Source organism: Rhea pennata, chromosome 5, assembly GCF_028389875.1.
Source record: "Rhea pennata isolate bPtePen1 chromosome 5, bPtePen1.pri, whole genome shotgun sequence".
Classification (NCBI taxonomy): Eukaryota; Metazoa; Chordata; class Aves; order Rheiformes; family Rheidae; genus Rhea; species Rhea pennata.
Window position 1 is genome coordinate 60,701,897 of NC_084667.1, and position 16,997 is coordinate 60,718,893.

Genomic DNA, 16,997 nt, shown 5'->3' on the forward strand with positions numbered 1-16,997 from the left:
ATTGTGGACAAAAAGAAAACGCCCTCAGCTTTACTAAACAGCAACAAATTTAATCCCAGGAACTTTAAATCTCTTGCTGGAGCAGGGCACCTCCACGTTCTATGCCCAGATTTCCCATATTAACAGCACGGATAATAATATTACCAAATGCCAGAGAAGAGCATTGTAATGATGCAGTCATTAATGCTCAAAAGCCACCCGAATATCTTGGCAATTGGTGCCAATCCAGCTATCTAATCAAGGTGAATTTGGTCTGTAAGAGAAAAGTGATTGCAGGCAATATAGAGCCAGACTTCTGTGAAAAGAGCCTAAAGATAAAATACCGAAGAAACGGATTGTATTAGTAACATATATCTCAGTCAATAAAGCTGATGTTTCAAGGTATTAATATTACCACTGTGCATGGAAAGAAACAAAAAAGTTCCCTTCCTGCAGATACTGTAACCTAGACAGGCAGCCTAGAGGAAGGAAAAGAAAAACCTTTCTCTGCCTCATGTGTTGGAAGCTAAAGCACTAGATTCCCGACCAAAATCACACAGGGTGTTTGCAGCAGAGCTCTGAAGTGACTTTAAGTGCTTGGTTCTCCTCTCCACTTGCCCATACCTAGCAATACTGTAAAACTCTTCTGTTTTTAAGCAATACATATATATTGCTTAAAATATATTTTTTATATATATATATATATATATATATATATATGTACACACACCTGTATATACAAATCAATCTAGATCTGGTGTCCCAAATCAGTGCTGCAGATCTGAAGCCATCTTTGCCTCTGATCCCCAGCGTTACGTGTGTTCACAGCCCGCGGACTCTCAGGACAATTCACAACAGCGATATTAATTCCCTATCGGCCCAAGTCCAACTTTCAGCAGCGTAAGGGAGAAATCCTGGGCTCCAGTGAAGCCAGCGGGAGTTTTGCCATGGATTTCAGCGGTGCCCAGATTTCACCCCGGGTGCTCCGGTGGGAACTGCCGATGGGCCCTGGCATGCCCGGAGCGGAGCGTGATACGACAGCCAAGGATTTCTACACTTTCTACTCTAAAGGAGTTCACTTTTGATGGGATTACAGCTAATTAAAATTTAAAATTCAAATTAACTATCGAAAAGGTCATCTTGAAAATCCGTAGGCATCTGGTATTTATCAGCTGACACACAACTAAAGATAAATCCGCGGAAGCATGCCACCTTTCCCAGTGTCGCCTTTCACTCCATCCCCGCCGCGAGTCGCGCGGGGCGGGGGACCCCCGCGCGGGGCGCGACCTCCGCGGGCGCGCAGCGCTGCGCCCCGTGCGCGCGGCTCGCCCCGGGGCAGCGGAGCCCGGCGCCTTCCTCCTCCTCCCTCCTCCTCCTCCGGCGGCAGCGGCGGCACGTCCGGCTGCAGCGCCCCGCGGCCGTGCGCGCCCGCTGCGCGGCAGCGCAGCCCCGGCGCGGAGTTGGGAGCGGGACGGGGGGGTGGGGAGGAGGAGGAGGAGGGGGCGGCGGGAGGAGGCAGGGCGGCGGCGGCAGCGCGCTCCGCGGCGGCGGGGGCTATTGTGTGCACCAGGCGGGGACGCACCGCACACGCACGCTGCACACACTCGCACACACACTCACACGCACACACTCGGCTCGGAGGGAAAGTATCGCGAGAGCGGCCGGCCAGCAACCTGCTCCGCAGCACCGCCGGCCCCGCGCCGCACCCGCGCCGCGGCCGCGCAGGGGCGCGCAGCGCGCACATGCCCACGCCGCGCCGCGCCGCCGCCCGCCGGTGAGCACCGCGCGGAACCGGGGTGGCGGGGGGGGAGGGAAAGTCCTCCCCGCAAAGTTGGGGAGCGCGGCGGAGCCGGGGGTGGGGGTGAGAAGGGGGGGCGCAGCGCGGAGCGGCTCCGCGGGTCCCCCCCAACCCCGTCGGTGCAGGCGGCGAAGGTCACCGCGGCGCTGCGCGCCCGCCGGCCTGCGGGGAGCAACTTTGCGGCGGGAGGTGGGGTCGGAGCCGGGCAAGGGGAAAGGGGGGGGGGGGGCGGGCTCGGGGCAAGTTTGTGGGATTTAATCGCCGGCTATAAATGGGGCTGCTGGAACTTTAAAAGGCAGCAAGCTGTGGTTGGCTGGTAGCGAGATTTGGAGGAACATATGGCATTAAAAGGAGCACAGCTGGAGGTAGCATTTCCATCGCGGTGAAGTCAGAGCAGCTGACTCTCCAGCTTGCGGTGTAATTAGCAAACCGAGCACTCCTCCTTCCCTCCCTCCCTCGCTCCCTCCCTCCGCGCCCGCCCGCCCGCCTCCCTCCGCTCTGGCTCGCACTCGCGCACGCACCCGCGCCGCGCTCCCTCCTGCCCGCCCGGCTCCGCGCCCGCGGCCGCCCCGCCGCGCCCCGGCCCCGCGGCCAGGTAAGCGCCCGCCGCGCCGCGCCGCACCGCACCGCACCGCGCCGCAGCAGCCGCCTGCAGCCCCGGCCCTGCTGCGCCGCCTTTCTGCCTCCCCCCCCCCCCCCCCCGCCCCGCGCTTCTAATAACTTTAGCGAAAACTTTCTCCCCCCCCCCTCCTTCTTTTCTTCTCTTTCCCTTTTTATTTATCTTTTTCCTTTGCATGCGTGTGCCGGGGCCGTGCGTCCTGCTGCTCGCTCTCCCTCCCCAGCCCTCCTCCATAGCCCCCCAAACGCCGCTTTCCTAGCACGAGCCGTGAATGTTTTGTCGTGATTCTGTGCATAACGACTGAGGATAAAGTTTAAATGCGTGTGCGTGACATGGGTAATATGCTTTATTAAGAGATGCCCCGAGTTAGCGTTGCTGAGAAGACAGCCTGGGAGTTCATGATTTTTATTTATTTATTTATTTATTTTTACTCCTTCTCCTTTCCTTATCTTAATTTTATTAAAGCTCTTAGTGGGAGAAACAAAGGTTGGAGGGGCTGCTGCTTTATAGCTTTTGTTTACTTACAATCAAGTTTTTCTTGTTCGGAGCAGGTGCGAAAAGATGAGAAGCATGTTGTGTTGTGTTTTTTTTTTTTTTTCCTCTTCCCCCCCCCCTTAAAACTATTACAGACAATTAACAGTAAACGTTATCTCCAAGGCTGTTTCTCTGGCTTGTGTTACCAAAAAGCCGATCTGTTTGTTACAGCTGCTAGGAGGCTTTAGTTTACAGTAGCATTCAAGTTTTTCCTGTTTTGAACAGGTTATGAAGGAAGAATGGAGTTTCCAGACCATAGCCGCCAGTTGCTGCAGTGTCTGAGTCAGCAGCGTCACCAGGGCTTCCTGTGTGACTGTACTGTTTTAGTTGGAGAAGCTCAATTCAGGGCTCACAGAGCCGTTCTTGCCTCTTGCAGTATGTACTTCCATCTTTTCTACAGGGACCAGTTAGACAAAAGGGATATTGTGCATCTGAACAGTGACATTGTCACAGCCCCTGCCTTCAGCCTGCTGCTCGAATTCATGTACGAGGGAAAGCTGGAATTCAACAGCCTCCCGGTCGAAGATGTGCTGGCTGCGGCTAGCTACCTTCACATGTATGACATTGTGAAAGTCTGCAAGGGCAAGTTGAAAGATAAAGAATTATGCCCGGACGAGAAGATGAACGACGAGGTGGCCGCTTTGGAGAAAGCGGAGCATTTCCTAGATGCCGGAGCGCCCCTGGTGCGCGAGTTCGACCCGGGAAGCAAACAGAAATTCGGCGCCGCAGAATACGATAGAGCGGCGGGCAAAGAAAAGGTCGGCAGTCACCCCGGCTGGTCCTGCGATCAGCTAAGTGTCAGCTCTGTGCCGACAGAGGCAGAACCGTGCGCCGCAGCAGCTGGAAAAACAAAGGCTAATGTCAATAGTTCCGCAGGACCTTTGTCCCAAAGGTCTGTTAACCATAGCCTGGCTCCGAGCGATGTGGACTGCGCTCTGGATTTGTCTTTCAAGCCCGTGCCTGGGAGAGATTCCTTACACCCCTCCTATGTCTTTGGACAGCTGGCTTCCGACAGCCAGCAGCAGGGTACCGAGCCACTTGTTAAAGATGAACAAGACTTGCTGTCAGATCAGGAGGACGGCGAAGCCAGGAGTCCGGAGAGTCAGCATTTTGGGAATTCAGCCAGAAGCCTGGTGACAGGGTTAGGACACATGTTCGCGGGGAATGGCAGCTCTCACGCGCGGGAGGAGGATCTAGATCAAGAGCGAGACGAGAGCGAGGACGACATGGATTCGTCGGACATCTCCTCCTCAGGTGTGCTCGTGCCTCCGGGCCATATCTGCATTTGTCCCCTCTGCAGCAAAGTGTTCCCGAGCCCGCACATCCTGCAGCTGCACCTGAGCTCCCACTTCCGCGATAAGGACGGCTCCCGGACCAGGCTGTCGCCGGACGGCTCGGTGCCCACTTGCACGCTCTGCGGAAAGACTTTTTCCTGCATGTATACCTTAAAGAGACACGAAAGGACCCACTCGGGCGAGAAGCCCTACACCTGCGGCCAGTGTGGGAAGAGCTTCCAGTACTCCCACAACCTCAGCCGGCACGCGGTGGTGCACACCAGGGAGAAGCCCCACGGCTGCAAGTGGTGTGAGAGACGGTTTACACAGTCCGGGGATTTATACAGACATATCCGAAAATTTCATTGTGGCCTTGTAAAGTCCTTGGTTGTCTGAGATGCATTCTTATTAACTCGTCTCTTATTCTCATTTTCCCCCCGCCCCCTTTAAAACAAAACAGGAAAAAAAGGCAGCGTTTCTTTTTCCCCGCTCCCTCTCCCCCCTCTTCTTTTTTCCTTCCTTTTATTTTGGTGATATTCACTTCAGAGGTATGATCTTTAAAAGATGCAGAGGTATACACTCCAGAGGCCTTTTAATGCAATCCTTCCACCTTTCCACCTCCCCCGCCTTTCCCCTGCCTTCTTTCCGTTCCTTTAGGTCTTTTCTTGTGCCCCCGTGTTACATTATTAATGTGAAATGATCTAAGTAATTCTGCAATGATTTAGTTTCTGTTTTCATGCTGGAACTACTTGCTTTGTGGTCATTTTTTTTTTGGGGTAGTTTGGAAAAAAGATTGATGACAAGTAAATCCTGGAGAAATACTTGGATTCCATTAAGCTCCCCTAGTGCCATCTGCATATTGCATACAAACATTCAAAGAGATGAGCTATAATTTAAATACATTTCAGTGTTGAGAAACTTGTCTGCATAACGCAGAGTAACAGGCTGTACTCTTTATTTTATAAAACTAGAAGAGATCTTAAGTTGGCCCAAATTACAAAGGGGGTTGAGAATTCCTGGATAAGTCTTTGGTACTGGTCTTTTTCTTTTGTTCTTCTTTTTTTTAATCTTTTTTTTTATATTGGAATAGCTTGTGATCGGTCCTAAGATCTGAATGAAAGGTTTTTGCCTGAAGATGAATTTTCCATCTGAGCGTACTTAAATTTTCCTCTCCCACCTATCCTCCTCCACAGAATAACCTATGAAAAAGCTCTGAGCTGCTTTTGAACTTCAAATGTGGATAGAAAAAGGAAAAAAAAGCTGTCCGTGGTGTATTCACTCCTTAAATGTTGAAGGATGTGTGCTAGTATGTAGGAAAAATTGTATGATCTGTGACTATTTTTGTTACCGCACCAACATGACGGGGACTAATCCCGTTTGCATCGGAAAAATTGCTGTAGTGAGTCAACGTGTGACGGGGTGTGAGACGGGCGCCGGGGCGCGTGGAAACGGGATGTGACCGCAGCGCAGGCGCCGCTGGGGGAAGCGGACGGGATGCGCAGCCGTTCGGGAGCTGATGCGGTTCCTTCCGAGGAAGCGCCTCAGCACTGCAGTACCTGGTTAATCGATGGGTTTTCTTTTCCTTTTCTTTTTTCTCTCTCTCTCTCTTTTTTTTAATCAGGCTATTGGGATTTGTGAGTTCAAGGTAATTAATACCGAGTAGGTTAGGAGATGCGCTGCTATCTCATTTGAAAAGTTTGCTGCTATGCTAAAACCAACAGCTCACAATTTTATACTTTTTTTTTTATTATTACTTCTTTTTCCCCTGAAGTTGGAGATCCCTCTGGGCCAAGTTCAGCGCGCTCCCCGTTATTTCTAAGGGGATGCGTGAGGATAAACTGCTTGGGGAGAACTTGGCCCGGCCGGCCTTCCCTGGCCGGATTGCTCACCAGCTTTTCAGACCTTCCCACCTCCCTCCCTTTCTCTTCCTCTCCTCTTTTTTTCCATTTCTTTCTCTTTTTCATTCCCTCCCCACCGTCCCTGAGGCTGCCTGCAGCTGTAGCTAGTTTCGTCTCAGCTGCCCAGAGCTGCATCTCCGGGGCTGCGCCCGGCGCTGAGCGTCAGACTCTTCCTTTCCGGGCAGGTTCTCAGTTCAAGGTACCTACGCGCGGGACGGAGCTCCGGTCATAATATCGGAGGGGTCTGGATGTCGCTGCGCTGGGCTAGCATTAGCGTTACTTCACCAGCTTCCCTGACACTCCTGGAATAGTTTCTTAAAACACATGCCTTTATTTTTAAATGAATGTGAAGCACTGAATTAAATTCTCTTTCAGTTGTGCTTAAAATACTGCGTTTCATCTTAAGAAAAAGTTGTCCAATGCCTTCCCCCTCTGGTCCAAAAACTGAGCACTACCTACATAAATAACATGGGCTTTTTTCCGCCCACCTCCAAGTACTTCCTCTTAAAAAAAAAAAAAAAAAATCAGGATATACTTGTTACAGCCTTCTCTTACTATTCATCTCTTAAACTATGAATGTACATGTAATGTGAATTTTTACTTTTATTTATAGTTTTGTTTTTTTTTTTTAGTTTAATTTCTCTACTGTAAAATATTTTTTGCTGAACCTGTTACATATGAAAGTCGTGGGAGAGTACTGTATCTTGAACATAAGTGGCTTTGGTACTGTGGTCTTATTCTACTTAATCACTTTTTTTTTTCCTCTTTCTTTTTGCTGTGATTGGAAATAGCACTGAACAAAATCTACTAAAATTAAGTTATTTTTCTTTCTACTAAAATTAAGTTATTTTTTTTTCTCCTGAAGATACTTGATATAGTATTTATTAGATTTTTTTTTGAAGTGGAATTATTACTGTTAATCTATTTCAAAACTAGTTAATTTACACTTCACTTTATAGCAATGGTTTTGTATGTTGAACAACATGTAAACAATTTAATGTAGAGTCAGGCGTTACTGAAGCTGGTAATTTTTTAATTTTGCATTCTTGTGACATTTCTTTTGCATTTCAGTCTTCAGTTACTTTTTTTTAAGAAGGTCATAAAATAGGATGTGCCATAAGACATCCATAGTATATGGAGCAGGGAAAAGTTTAAACAAGTTTGTGTCTGATACTAGTATAGAAATAATTCATTAAACTGATGCTATGAGCATGCTCTGTACTGCAGTGAATATGGGGCAAAAGTAAGAAAAATCTTCTTCGTTATTTTCTACATCATAAACGCACTGTTCTCTTTTCATAGTCTGGTATTTGTGTTCCCACTCCTCATAGCTTGAATTTCTAAAGTAAAGATGTTTGCACTTATTTTTGTTCTTAAGGTGACTTTTTTTTGGCTATCTCTCTGTGTGTATGTCTCTATTTTTAAGTTGCAATAGCTCTGAGCATGTTTTCAAAATGGTTCATGACTCTACAGAGAAGTACTAAAAACATTGCACACTTAAGCTTGTCTTTTCATAAACTATTTCACTGTGGGGCAGTTACTGTCTCTGTAGGGGATAGTCCTGCTCTGCATTTTAAACACTGGATTTGTCTTCGACTACAAACAAATACTGTGAAGTTAATGTAAAAAAAAATCATTGATATTTTTAATTGTTTTTAATCTTGGTGCAGTTCAGATTAAATATGTATATTTAAAGACACTAATTTTTGTGGGAGAGTTTTATAGTATACAGTATGTAGAAAAGCTATTGGAATGGAATATATTTTATAAAAATGTTCTATCACTGTTTTATAGTGAACTATTTTTTTCTTCAGTGTTAGTGTAATACTGTTAGTCTAGATACGACAATCGCAGAGAGAGTGATTTTAAGCTGTTGTTAGCGCTTAGTTTTGCGTGGAGTTCTGTTTGCAATTGTATCGGTATGTGCTGTAAAACGTGACAATCGTGCCTAGGATTGTTGTCTTTATAAATTTACACAAAATAAAACGTGCTAGAGTTGTAAACCTGAGCCTCCTCTCCCCCCTTGCCCCCTTTAGTGGAAGGGGTGTGTGGTGTTGGCTTTTTATTTTGGTTATTATTTACAGGTGTTTGTGGGTTTTTTTTTTTTCTTTTTTCCCCTGCCCTGTCTAAATTTGGAAAAAAGCAGTCTAACATCCCTTTCTTTTTCAGGGCCGCTTGGAATTTTAGGCATCTGAGGAATAGCTGTGTCTCATCACGGAGCTTGACCAGCCACGTCCGTAGTCACTGGCCAGGACTAAAAACTGCCCCGCTGCCCTATTTTCACCATAGTATCGGGGGGGTCGAACAGGCTCGAGCATCTCCCCGAGCCTTGGCTCGGGCTTCATATGAGCAATTCTGCTTTACGCTAAAAAATTCGTAGGAGCGGGCGGCGTCTCGGGGCCGCGTTGCGAGCCGGCGAGCGCTCGAGCGTCTCGGCGCGCGAGCGCGGCGAAGCCCCGCTGAGGCCGAGGCGGCGAACTTGCCTCGAGGAGGTTTTGCTTACGCACCTGGATGTTCGCGGGCTTGGGAGCGTTCGGGTCTGACCCGGCTTCTGCTAAAGCCGGCGCTAAAACTTGTGTCGAGTTTAGCGGGAGCCGGGGTTAGGAGGGAGAAAGCGCGAGCTGGGTGCGCCAGCTGCCGCCCGGGGGGCGGAGGGGGAAGTAAGTTCACTCGCGTGTGGTTTTGCACCTGTACTGCGCGTGCTACGTCTGCTCTAAGCGCTTCCCGATCGCCGCGAGGCAAAGCGTCCTGGCGGAGTCGGCACGTCCTGAGAGGGTGCCGTTTTCGGGAAGGACAAACGGCGTTTGATGCTGGTGTGGAGGCGCGGTTGTCGTCCCCTTCCTGCTGCCGTGTAGTTGCTTCGTTGCAATAACCTCGAGAGGCGAACGCGTGCCTTGCCCGAAGCAGGCTGCCTGCCTTGCAGAACTTGTGCCTCCGTCCCCTGCTGCCAGGAGGCTGGGAAGCTGCTGGAGACGCGCGTCGCTCCTGCAGCATCCAGCTCTGGTGCGGTGAAGTGTTGGAAACAAATTTCCCCCCCCCCCCGCCTTCTTTAGCTTCTCTACTGTTGGGGGAGGAAGGAGGCTTCTCTGCAGCTGCTTCTCTCTGTCGCTCTCTGTTTTTGCTCTCTCCTACCATCCTGGATCACGGAAGGAGCCTCAGAGGTGCTCCCCTCCCGATAACCAGTGCGTCCAAGTCTCAGTGCTGGGCTATGCTGGAGGGGGGGGGACACGACGGAAAGCTTTCCTTCGAGGGCTCGCGAGCTCAGGAAGAAGCGAGCTCGGTGCTAGACCTGTGGGGTGGATGGTTTGCAAAGAGGCTATAAATAACCGTGTGTAGCTCGAGGAGAGCAGCCCACGTCTCCTCTGGCATGGGCATGCTGTGCCCATTTTCTTTGCTGATAACAATCGCTAATGTGAATTCTGGCACTCCAGGTCTCGATGCCTGTTGTTTTGATAGCGTAATTAAATCTTAGGAATGTGAAATATAAAAAGTTTTGAGAAGAAACCAAGCCACTGAAGGAGCAGTGGCAAAGGAGTGTGCGTGTGTGTGCGCTGAGTAAGGAATAGGATCGCTCCAGACAGGCTCTCCCGTTTGCCAGCTCATGGGTACGCTGGAAGAGCCGCTCATCTTTGCTGTGCGAACGAGAGTGACCAGCCCTGGGTATCTGCTGTCCCAGCTGCGTCTCAGCTGGGTGGTAAGAGGTGTGATCTTTCACGATTAAAATATACACCGGGTGCCTTACGTGAGAGAGGGTCGGTGACGTAAATCTGAGCGGCCTGGATTCCTGCTGCTCTCCAAAAGCCTGTTGTAAAGTGTTTGTGCTTTTTAGCTTCTATTTGGAAGCATTAAATAACTCAGCAGCACGTGATACCACTGGCTGAACCTGGTGCCTTTGGTTGGATGGTGGGGTGTGGGTTTGAACCGAATGCCTCCAGGTCACAGAGGAAGCACTTGAGGCACGTGGGGACGGTGCCGGGCGAGGTCTTCGCTGCTGCAGGATCCTCCTTATGAGAAGTGTGATGTGGACAGGCAACGTTTGTTTAAATCAGATTTTTCTTCAGGCGATGCCAGCATCTGAACCTGTGACAAGGAAAAGGGTCCCCCATGAGAAGAAGTAGCAGGGGAAGAAGGCTGAGACCGTCTTTATATCACCGAGCAGGGCCACGTTGGCATCCAGCTTTGCTCGTTGGGTTTGCATCCTGCCATCTCGGGCTACCGTTGCCGGTGAGTGTCTTCCTGTGCCCCTCCGCTCAGGAACGCGCGAAGCAGCAGCTGTTAGCTGAGGAAATCGATGGCAGGTGTGACCCAGCAGAAACGGCCTCTGTAGGACAAAGCCAGGCTCAAGCAAAATGGAGCCAAGTGCACGGTGCAGTTGGCGCGTGAAAACGCCTTGTACGGGCAGGAGGAGGGACTGTGAGCAGCGCTGCGGCCGACCTGCTTAGACTACATCTTGTCTCAAGTTACTCGAGGTTTTGTGCTGGGGAGGACCTGGCTGGAAATGCTGCAGATTGAGCAACTTTTATGCAGAGAGGTGTCTTTCATAAGAACGTGACCGAGGCGTCCTGTTCCCGTGCTCGCCTCTTCTGCGCGCGGACAAGGCGGGGATGAGCTGCGGCGGCGGAGTGCAGGGCACTTCCCAGCCTCGCACCCTCTGCGTGCGCGCTGCGGAGGTCCGCTTTCTTCCTCACTAGCCCTTTTCATCCCAATTGGGGGGGGGGGGGAAATATTTGCTAATGCAGTTTAACGGGAGGAGAGAGCGAGCGAGCAAACAAGTTGGTTATTGTTACCTTTTCCTGTTTGTTGTGCCCCTTCGTACAGCTGCACGCTTCTGCATGCAGCTGGCTCTCGGGCCCTTTCAGAGCGATCTGTCGCAGAAAATAAAAGCACTTGCCAACCTGGCCTTAAAAAAAAAAAAAGGAAAGAAAAAAGAAATAAAATCTGTTAATATTCTTGGGCCTTTTATGTGCATCAGAGTGACAGTCCTGTGCTTGCCGAGTAAGAGGAGTTTGGCAGGGGCAAAGGCTGGCGCGGCTGCAGGCTGCCAGCCAAAACAGTCTGCGCAGGGCAGCGCTGCCAGCGTTTCCCGGGGGCAGAGGGTCGGCTCCGGCGAACCAGCATCCAGCCGCCCGCTCGAATCGCCGCCCACAGCTCTCCCTGCTGGGCCTTTGCGCCCTCGCACACCCTCCTCCCGGTTTTGGTTTTAGTAACTCGCGCCAGTGTTGCAAACCGTGTGGAGCTGTTGGGCATAGCGAAACTTCTCCTGCCACGCTGGGCTCGTGCGGTGCGGTGTCCTGCCGCGGGCATCCTGCGTGGTGGCGCTCTGCTGAAGCGCTGGGAGCTTCACCGTGGGGCACGGCCCGTGCTGTGCACAGCCTGCTGTGGCAGCTGGCAGGGGGGTGCAAGGGTTGCTGGACTGACGCAAAGGAGAGACTCATTTAATCCGTCAGACTCTGGCTGATGCTCAGAGCTCAAAGTAAACTAGCTACAATGGAGAGAAAGGTGGGACCAGGTAGTTAAAGTTGGAGGACTGCAGTTAACATCTCAATCCAGTAACTAAGAGCTAACTCTGGTGATGAGTTTGTCTTGATGTCTGCATAAGCATCTCATCCCTTTGGAGACCTGGTTTACTTTTGGAAACTGGTTGGTGCTGTGGCCTTGATCAATCCTGCAGTCCATTAATAGGAGTATTTGTGGGGAAACTGCTGTCTTACCTGAGTTCCAGCACTTTTGGATGCTCTTTTGGAGAGTGTCTGGGAGCAGACGGTTTTCCCAAGTAGTTCTGAAGCAATGTATGTTGTAGACCTTGGGTAAAATTGCTGGGAAAGTGATGATACCAGATTTAATAACGTAAGAATTTTAGGGGAACGAAAGTTCAAATGACAACCTTATCCATAAGTTGCTTCTCCCTCAGGATAAGTCAGCCCATGCACTAGGTACTCTCTGTTCTCCAACAATCTTCCTTCTCTCTCCCTCTCTTTTTTTTTTCTCCTCCCCCCACCCCATACTATCCAGGTGGTGTTATGAACCATCTGGTGCAGTGATTCAGCAGAATCCATTTAGCACTTTCCCAGAGAGGCCAGCATCTGCTAGGCAAGGGGAAGACTGGGGGGAAGCCCAGCACATCTGTTGCAGTGTCTGCAAATGAGGTTTGGGGTCAACCAATCAGCCCCATGCCTCTTCCCAGTTAGCACATGGACTGCTCGGTGCGCAGGAGAAGCACTGATGTGAAACGTCTGCTGCCTGTTGTCCCCTTTTGGAGCATAAAGCAAAGTGAGCCAAGTCCATGGAGATTGATGGTGGGATTCAGCTCGCTTCACCTTAATCATCATGACTTGTCTGGCTTTGTCCAAGTGGTTAATTATCAAATGGTGGTCTTGGCTTCTGCCGTGCAAGAAAAGAGCCTCCGTTGCACTTTGTAATGCTCTCCAGTGTCCGTCCAGTACTTGGCAGGCTTGATGGTCTTGCTGGATAGTACAAGAAGTGAGCTAGGCAGTGCCATCTTCTGAGCTTTGCATTATCTGGTACCCAAGGTCATATGAAAAGAGCTTTGACTCAGAGGCACAAGTCTATAAATACATGGTCCTAAGGTGGAGGAAATAAGATGCTCATAAGATAATAGAAGTAAATCAGCTCTAGTCCATCAGTGTTTTGCACCCGCAGGAATCTGACCAAAGTGAACGCAGTACAGAGTGGAACTGTAAGCAGGAACATGCTTGCAAGAGGGAGAAAGGGTGATGCAAATACAGTTAGATATCATGGATTCCAGTTAATTTTCTTGGGGTAGATACTTCTGGATGAAAATCACTTGAGTTTCCCTCCAGGATGGGAGAGAGGAGGAGAAGGATGATCTTTCAGACGATACGAAGAATTTCATTAGCGATGCTGACTTCCCAACATATTGGTAAGACTCAGGCTAATGCGTGGCAGTGACGACTGGCAAATACAGAGTCAGTTTAAAAAGTAACTACCTGACAAGGTGTTTTGAAAGCCTTTACAGATCTGAGCCTCTGGCAAGAAACATAATAGATCCTGTGTTCAGAAAAATCATTGCATCTGTGCAATAGGTTAAGGCAATAAACACTGAACAAGAAACAGGAACGGGTCTCTACATTCTTCATGTACCAGAAGTGCTCTGTGTTTTATGGAGGACCAGTGACATTTGGAGGGGCAGAAGCTTCTCCTTTGTAAACTAGGTAAAATGTCTTAGTGTTTGTAGACCAGGAGTAGTCACAATGCCTAGAAACTCAACACTTCTGCTGTCTAATCAGCTGTCAGAAGAAGCTGGTTTCCTTTTAATCATTTCCTTAGAGATGCTCTTGCATGTGTTTACAGTTTTGTTTCTGAAACTGTTTTCCAAACAAGCTCTTGCAGACTGATGCTTTCAAACAGCATACTCAAAATCCTTGCAACAGGGCTAGAAGAGCCCTTGTCTGGGCATCTAGTCCTCCTACTCCTGGGCAGGATGGACTAGGCAAAAGTTGTGCCTGACTGATGTGTGTCTAACCTGTTCTTGGGAACCTCCTCAGGCAATCTGTTGCAGTGTCTGCCTGTCCCTTAGCCTGAAGGGTTTTTTTTTCTCTCTAGTGTCTAGCCCAGATCATAAAGTCTGATACTCTAGTCTTCACCTATGGTTAAGAAAGGAGGCTCTCCTGACAGTGTGATGACAGAGCTGTAAAAGGGGGCTTCTATGGAGAACTAACCAAACTTCCTTATAAATAGACCTGGATGCAAAGTCTTGAGCAAAACAGCCAAACTGCAGAACAAATTTATTCTGAAGCACCTCTGAGTGTTTTATTTCACGTCCTGTAAAGACACAGAAGGCCTTGGGACATAAGCACTGTCTGTAAATGGACAAAATGAGAAATGGGCTATTGAGTCAATACACAGAAAAGTGACTTGCCTTTCTGTAGAATTTGCAAGGTTAAGACCTTAGTGATGTGTTTGTTCTCCAGGAAGCTAATGAGCCTAGTTTACTTGACTAAAAGTGGGTTGTGTTCTCTTGTTATATGTCTCTTTAATGAATGACACCGATATTTTTCAGGGGGGCAGCCAAACATGGTAGCCTTCGCCTTCTTCTCTGTAGCTTTCAGACTGAACTTCCAATTCTGACTTTGGAAATAACCCAGTTAGCCTCTAACTAATGCGACTCATTTTTCTTGCAACAAATCTAAGGGAGGGTGTTCAAATATACCATGCAAGGAAAGTGGGGAGCTGGGGGGAAGCAAGCTCCCCCAGGGGTTACTAGCCCTGTAAGACCTGTTAGATTGCAGCAGTGCAAATGTAGGACACTGGTGTGCTGAAGCTGGTCAGTGGACATTATAGTCCTTCCTGCAGCCTGCCCTGCAATGTCTAGGTGCTTCAGCTGATTTATGTTGAGTGCATGATGGAAAAACTCATTGCTGGAGAGGGAAGGATCCGGTGACTCTAAGAGGGACTTGCAAGAAGCGCCTGGTCTGTGAGACCTTGTGCTCTGCTTTGTTCCGCAAGGACCCTTTTTGGTGCTGTACTGCAGGCTGATGGTAGGGTGATATGTGACTATGACTTGTGCACTGTTACTGCCCAGTCTAGGCAGGGCTTTGCTTCCCTGTGCATCTTCTACACCTGAGAGACAAGTTTCAGTTCCTTGACTTAGAATAAGCATGGAAAGTTTACCTAAACCCCTAGGTAAACTTGAGTTTGAGTTTCATTCTAGTTGGTAAGCTGGTCTGATTGAAGCATTGCCTGGTTCCTCACCCTGTCCTAGTTCCTACCATGAGACTTGAGTGCCAAAAGCTCTCCCGGTCCACATGTCCAGAGGTGGTGCTGCCTCATGTGCCAGATGTCTTCTCTACACCTTGTTACAGCTGGAGAAGGAAAGGAGCTATAGTCTGCGGTGCCGTTTGGTGCAATAACACAGCAGTCCCCTTGCCCAGAAGAGAGGAAGCCAGAGCTTTAGGCCTTTCACCACCAGCCAGCATTTGAACTTGCTGCTTCCAAACTTGAAGAGTGCTTGATTTTCTGGGGCTCAACTCAGCAGTGTCTGGGGCAGTTCTCCATCCTGTCTGGTAGTCAGCAATCCCAGCACAGCTGGGAGAGCAAGGCTGGCAGGTCCATGGGAGCCCAAGGCTGTGCTCAGGGCACGAGGACAGCTTCTGGGAGGGAAGAGTCCTCATTCCAGGCTCAAACACAAAGGGGCAATTGGGCTTCAGAGCAGAGTACAAGGCTCTAGGCCTTGATCTCGCCATAAAATGAAGATAATAGCACTGCTTCCTATTGTTCCTGGTAGCGATAGGGCACGAGGTACTTCAGCTCTCGGTAGCATGTGTTCCAGCAAGGCAGAGAAACTGCAATACTTTCTGAGCGCTGAATTTAACTCCTTGTGATCAGCAGAGTCAGAAACTCTTGTTACCTTTAAAACTAAGCTAAAAGTCACCTGGGACTTTCAACAACAAAAGCCACCTGTTTTGGTGCTTTCTCTTCTTTTTTTTCTTTAAGCCTTACTACTTGTATAACTGGAATTTAAAAGATCAGACAACACTTTGTTCTACAGTATTTGTAAACATCAAAAGATGCCAAAACTTACTGGATGCTGCTCTGAGGTACAGTATGAGCACGGCGACTTTCTTGTGGTGTTTTACCTTGCCTCCAGTAGCATCCTCCCAAGTTCTTGCAAAACTTTATTATTCACCTTCAAATAAAAGGCTATGACTCTTTGCTTCTTTTTTTTTCCCCCCTAGACCCAACAAAAATATCAGCTGCTTTCAGAATAAGGAGAACTAAGAGATCTGTCTTCGTAAACTGTTTTTCAGAATGTGACTTTTTTCTGTGTACGCATGTGTCTGTTTACTAGCTCTTCAGGGTGTGCAGTGTGGCTGTGTGTAGCTGATGAAAAGCAAGGAAGAGGGATATCAAGCATGAGGAAAAAAAACCTCGGAATTTGTCCCACAGGATGATGTTATGCACAGTCATGCTATCTGGATCTCTTAATAGTCATCTCAAGCTGACATATATAGATATGTCTAAGCCTTGTTGCTAAAATGTGAGCGCTGGGAGTTTTCCTTGGAGAGCCTGTCTCCAAATCATGACTTGGCACAAACTCACTCACCTTTTACAGCTGCATTGTGTTGAAGGTTTTGTGGAAGGAAAATAGATGTAGTGATCAAGTGTTCTTACTCTGCCACTGGGTTTCAATATTGTAGCCAGAACTGTTTGGTTCTTTTTTGTTGTTTGTTTGTTCGTTTATTTTTAATCTGCTAATCACAGTTTAAATTTACATTTTAGGTGAAAGTCTTCAGGTTTGCCATTCTCCAAGATTTTCATGCCTGCAGGTACCAATTTGCCAAAAACATAACGCACTCCCTGGAGGAAGCGTCTGGCTACTTTGCAGTGTCCTGCGAAACTCTGCTCTGGTAAAGGCTGATAAGGCAAAGGGCATTGCGGTACCGAAGGGCTTTATCTGCATTAAAGCTGTCGAATGGTCTCTGCTGTTGCACAACTTTCACACGGCGCAACAGCCTTGGCTACCTGCGAGGCTCTCCCACTTCCTTATGTACTTTAAAACCCCAAGGGAGGCAGAGAGGAGAATGACTAAGTTGCTGAGAACAGATGTTGCACAGTAGCAGTGAAACAAATATTTTGTATTTATGCTGCTTCCATTCTGGGTAATGTTGACATCAGCGCTTCTGTGTTAACTCGCCCTTTTCTCGGTGTAACGGCGCTGCAGAGCAGTCAGAGCACAGGGTCTAGTAACTAATCAAATTCCGGGTTGTGGGGAGGTGAGCTCTTGAATATACACAATTTTGTTTCTAATGCTGCAAAATGCACTGCTTTACTCCCTCGCTTAGGTGTAATTTGTTCCCCTGCCTGACGTGTTCGCTATGCCCCCAAAATTGTTGGAGCTGATCTTCCTTCCAGAG

At 48.9% G+C, this 16,997-nt stretch overlaps 1 protein-coding gene across 1 annotated transcript; it reads left to right on the forward strand.

Moving 5' to 3' along the window:
* Positions 1–3,163: 3,163 nt before the first annotated feature.
* Positions 3,164–8,105, forward strand: ZBTB42 (zinc finger and BTB domain containing 42). The gene has a single exon (XM_062576587.1). It carries the CDS (start codon positions 3,170–3,172, stop codon positions 4,598–4,600), a length of 1,431 nt encoding a protein of 476 aa, XP_062432571.1. The 5' UTR covers positions 3,164–3,169; the 3' UTR covers positions 4,601–8,105.
* Positions 8,106–16,997: the final 8,892 nt, after the last annotated feature.